General features: G+C 49.1%; 1 protein-coding gene across 2 annotated transcripts; it reads right to left on the minus strand.

Annotated features, from left to right (window-relative positions):
- Positions 1 to 2071: 2071 nt before the first annotated feature.
- LOC130131927 (dynein axonemal light chain 4) lies at positions 2072 to 4761 on the minus strand. Of its 2 annotated transcripts, none has more exons than XM_056301651.1 (4): positions 4604 to 4761; positions 3906 to 3989; positions 2985 to 3068; positions 2072 to 2884 (listed from the first exon to the last, which is right to left on the minus strand). In XM_056301651.1, exons 2-4 carry the CDS (start codon positions 3975 to 3977, stop codon positions 2720 to 2722), a joined length of 321 nt encoding a protein of 106 aa, XP_056157626.1. In that variant the 5' UTR covers positions 3978 to 3989; positions 4604 to 4761; the 3' UTR covers positions 2072 to 2719. The 2 variants fall into 2 exon arrangements, with proteins under 2 accessions (XP_056157626.1, XP_056157627.1); XM_056301652.1 differs by lacking the exon at positions 4604 to 4761 and adding an exon at positions 4409 to 4588.
- Between the last annotated feature and the right edge of the window lie 394 nt (positions 4762 to 5155).

The raw sequence follows: 5155 nt of genomic DNA on the forward strand, positions 1-5155 counted from the left end.
TGTCTTAGCAGAAATAGCATCCTGTCTTCAGAAATGCAACAAAGCCCCCAGACATCATCCATCCATCCATTATCCAAACCGCTTATCCTGCTCTCAGGGTCATGGTGATGCTGGAGCCGATCCCAGCAGTCATTGGGCAGCTGGCGGGGAGACACCCTGGACAAGCTGCTGGACACGCTGCCAGGCCATCACACAGGGCCCACACACACACACACACACACACACACACACACACACACACAGACACACACATTCACACCTAGGGGCAATTTAGTACGGCTGATACACCTGACATGGCGGCCTGTCCAGGGTGTCTCCCCACCTGCTGCCCAATGACTGCTGGGATAGGCTCCAGCATCCCCGTGACCCTGAGAGCAGGATAAGCGGTTTGGATAGTGGATGGATGGATGGATTCACCTGACCTACATGTCTTTGGACTGTGGGAGGAAACCGGAGCCCCCGGAGGAAACCCACACAGACACGGGGAGAACATGCAAACTCCACACAGAGGACGACCCGGGACGACCCCCAAGGTTGGACTACCCCGGGGCTCGAACCCGGGACCTTCTTGCTGTGAGGCGACCGCGCCTAACCCTTCGATGGTGTTTTAAGCCCCCAACGTACTCTTCCAGGCAGCGCTGCATGGAAGGCACTCCCCGCCCCCTACAGTTTCAGCCAATCACAGCACTGGTTAGGGTTAGGGTTAGCGCCAGTGCTGTGATTGGCTGAAACTGTAGGGGGCGGGAAGTGCCTTCCATGCAGCGCTGCCTTGAAGAGTACGTTGGGGGCTTAAAACACCATCGAGCATGCTAACCACTGTGCCGCCACCCCCCCCCCCACCCCACCCAGCCATCAAGTATTTTGAATTACACTTCATGAGCACCTGATTTCCCAGCATCCTCGCGACCCTGAGCAGGATAAGTGGTTCGGCTAATGGATGGATGGATCACCGGATTTCTCCGTTTATCTGGCTCCGAGCTATTATTGCGAACATTAGAGCGTTAAATATTTAGATCGTAACACCGGGACACAGGCAACTACTGTATGTCTGCGTGCATCACATCTCTAGCAATATCTTCCACAGAAGAAACACCCTTCAAATAACTGCTATTTGTCCTCTGCCATTCACTCACAACTGAATCACTAAGGTTGTACAGCGTCCTCATCTGCTCGTTTACGTACGCGTTCGTCAAAAAAAATCACCCATGTCCACCATTAGCTTTTATTTTTCATGTCTTTCCAGCACTTGGGACATGATCGTATTTGGGCGATGGGAACGTCACTGGGGATCTGCCGAACGGTTACTCCGCTGTTGCACTAGTTAAAAATCATTCTTGGATTACACACGATACATGAAAACCCACTTTTAAACTACCGAGTTTATTGTACAACCAGATTAGTTCACATATACAGGTCCATTCCACTGGATCACTGAAACTGGCATCAACATAAAAAAAAATATATCACATGGCCAATATCAGCCAGCGGGGGCGATATTATATAAACACCTTTTTCCAGAAGAAAAGGCGGCTCTGGTCAGTTGTGGTTCGGCTCCAGAGTCAGAGCCCTTCATTCGTAACGAGACAACACCCGCTGGTGCTTAAAAAGATTTCTCCAAGTCGCATCAAAATATTTACATTTACAAAATATTAAAAAATTCTATTGGGTGAGAGGAGTGATGAACAGGGAGCGACTGAAGAGGAGTGGGAGAGACGGAGAGACAGACAGACGGGCTGTAAAGACACACAGAAGACAGGACATATACCACCGATGCCAAAAACTGGTCAGAAAGTGGAAGAGGGTGTCAATGTTATCCAAAAACTTGTGTGTGTGTGTCCAGCACACACACACACACACACACACACACACACACACACACTCGTACAAGTAGACACACACACACACACGCAGTCCCTGAAGAGAAATGAGGAAAAAGGACGTTGGGAGACCCTGGCTGGCTGGCTGCATTCTCGGAAAAGGTGAATTAGTGATGGCACATGCTCTAATGACGTAAAAATACCCCGCACCTGGCAGAGACGGACAGGAAATGAGAAGAGCGAGGAACAGATTAGCGAGGAACAGATTAGAGACACACGAGGCAAAAAAAATACTTTTCGGGTCTGCTGAGCACAGTGACCATCCGAATTCAAAACGCCACCCGGCCGTCGCTTCGTTACCAGCCCGCTACAGTTCCAGAACACGGTTGAGCCGACGAGCGACGGCTTGTTCACCGCCGGAGTGACCGGCTGAGGAAACTCGGGAGCCGCGGCAAAACATTCACCAGCGTTTGGCAGGCGTCATCTTCCCATCCCAGGATGCCTTTACATTTCCACACTTTCACGGGTCAAGACTTTTCCGGACCCTTTTTCCTGAGATGGTCTGAATATTTTGGGGCTTGGTTAAAATGACGCATGCCGATCGTGGTTTAGCAAAACAACTGTCCCCAAAGCCACATTACTACAGCGCTAGAATACTCTTGACAACAACATGAGAAATGACAGCGGGACCCGTGACTACAGTAACTAAGGAAACTGTCACATGTATGGTGGGACTGAACTCGCTTTTCCCCAGCAAGAATTCCCAGATAAGTTTTTACTCATCAAGATTTCCAGATCAAGGAATGTCCAAATTCACTTTCGATGTTTTCCAAATTTCCCAGAACTGCACGGAACCTTGCCAGCCCAGTAAGAGTCAGAGGGAAACGGGAGGGGAGGAGGTGCTAGGAGCACTTCCATACGCACACAGCCAGGCTTCCTCCAAAGAACATGTAAAGAAGGTTCTTGACCTCATGTGTAACCTCGAAGCCAAAACCCTCGCCTATCACCACATGCCACGAGCTGCCGAATTTCTTGTCCATGGACTCCTTGATCATCTTTGCGGCACTCTGACAAACAAAATGGAAGAAAGACAGGGATTACAGATTAAAATGTGAAAACAATACATGATTGGTTTCTTTGTCAACACAACACACACAAACCACACACCTCATTGTTGGTGGCAAACTTCTCACAGGCTGTTACACAGAGTTCCATAGTCTCGACCCTCATTTCTTCGGGCATGTCTGTGTGCTGAAGAAATAAACATGCTTGAGAATCATAATTACTCACAAAGTAAAACACACACACACACACACACACACACACACACACACACACACACACACACACACACACACACACACACACGAAAACACAGACCGGCTTAGCTAGGTGACTTGTAACTCACCTTCAAATTAGGTCATTAACTTAAAATGAACTGAACTGGAACTTTTGACTGATGGCTTTGATTTTCTCAACCACATGCATCTCAAGCACGCAACATCTCACATCCCACTTCCACTTCACCCTCCCACCCTCTGGCAGGAAGCACCGCAGCATCCGTGCTGCCTCCACCAGACTATGCCAAGTTTCATTCCTCAGGCTGTGAGGTTCCTCTCCTGCCTGAACACTTAGACCCTCCATAAAACGACTGTTTGACCGCCTTACTCACTGTCCGTGTCAGGTGTGCTCGTGATGTTTAGGTCTGTGAAGTTATTTTTGTTTTTCATGCACTTTTTGTTTTTGATATTTATTGTTTTTATGTGGCACCGTGGTCCGTGTGAAATGTAATTCCATTCCCTTGTATGCATGAGACATGCATATGAGGCAATGACAAATAAAAGCAGTCCAAGTCTATGTCGATGAACCTATCTGACATCGTTTCCAGTCTGATGTGTACTTAATTAATCCAGTCACGGCCTGCGTGTAAACACTCATTATAAAGCAGCAGCACACAAGAAAGAAACACTCGTTGCAGAGCATCATCTTGTCACAGCTTCAAATAGATTTTGTTTTTTTTAACACTGTAGAGCACTGCTGGAAAAGCAGCCCCCGGCTATTTGCTCTACTTGCTGCAGGACATCCTACCCTGATGAGAGGGAAGCTGTGGAGCCGCTTGTAATCGGCCTCTTCCCTCTTGCTGTCCCCCGTGTCAGCCATTCCGACGCACTCCTGGAAAAAGAGGAAATGACATCACACCGTTAGTGAACTGGCAAGCCAAGCGACCCCGAGCGAGCGAGCTGCCTGGGTGGTGTCAGCAGAAGTGACTCCACTTGGGGGGGGGACACGTGGTGACGAGGCGAGCCGGCGACGGCGGCCTGTCAGAAAGAGAACTAACGGAACACCGTCCCGCGTCACCCGGCGTTAGACGAGTCCAACCCGCCCACTTCAACGCCGGCCCAGCTCAACTCGTAACAAGCAGAGTAGCTTAGCTCGCAGTCGTGTCGACGAGAAAAACAGTTGGCGTACTGCCCGAAAATGAGCCAACCCTCCCCGCCCCCACTCCCGACAGCTCGTGTTTATTTCGAGGACGCTAAACTAAGCTAAGCTAGCAAGACCGGCTAACGCTCCCACGGCGTTCCGACGCTAACCTGCGCATAGCAACCGCACCTAGCGGCGGCTAACTGGTTAGCTTGGACGGCAAACAGTTGACACCGCCGGCTGGTGTGTTGTGTGACCGTTTAAACGCATCAAAATGGACCGAAGAGGATACGGAGTGTTCTCGTCGGCTGCGCTGACGCAGCGCTAACGTTATTCGCGCGTCGACGCGGCCAAATGTTACTTACGTTCACTGTTTGCTCGGCCGAAGTTTATTCCGCTATCGCCCCGGTTGTTAAGGAGACGTTCTCAGCCAACCAGACGCCTCAGTTACGGGGAAGCCCCGCCCCCCTCACAGCGAAGCGTCGTCTCTATTGGTCTATAGTTGGTCAATCAAAAACGTGCCTATAGAGGTTCCGAAACACCGCTGATGTCACACACGCGCGCGCGCACACACACACACGCGCGCGCACGACTATCATTTTATGTGGTACATTTTATACACACGAATGCAAAGGTTTCACCCTATCTTATTGGTTCCTTATGCGAATTTAAGGAATATATTAAAACTCTTGACTTTCGTTGACACTAAAAAAGTAGCAAAACCATGAAACTGTACAAGGAGATTTTCCAAGAGGAATGACGTCACTTGTTTCTTTTTTTGTTTTTCTCCTTTCTTTATTTTCTTTCTTTTCTTTCTGCTGGTTTGTATGAGCTGTTTTCTCGTTTTCCTAATCCCTAGCAGATTTGTTTTGCAATTATTATTTATTCAAAGTCCTTTCCTACGGTACCATTTTGTG

Source organism: Lampris incognitus (assembly GCF_029633865.1).
Source record: "Lampris incognitus isolate fLamInc1 chromosome 5 unlocalized genomic scaffold, fLamInc1.hap2 SUPER_5_unloc_2, whole genome shotgun sequence".
NCBI lineage: Eukaryota > Metazoa > Chordata > Actinopteri > Lampriformes > Lampridae > Lampris > Lampris incognitus.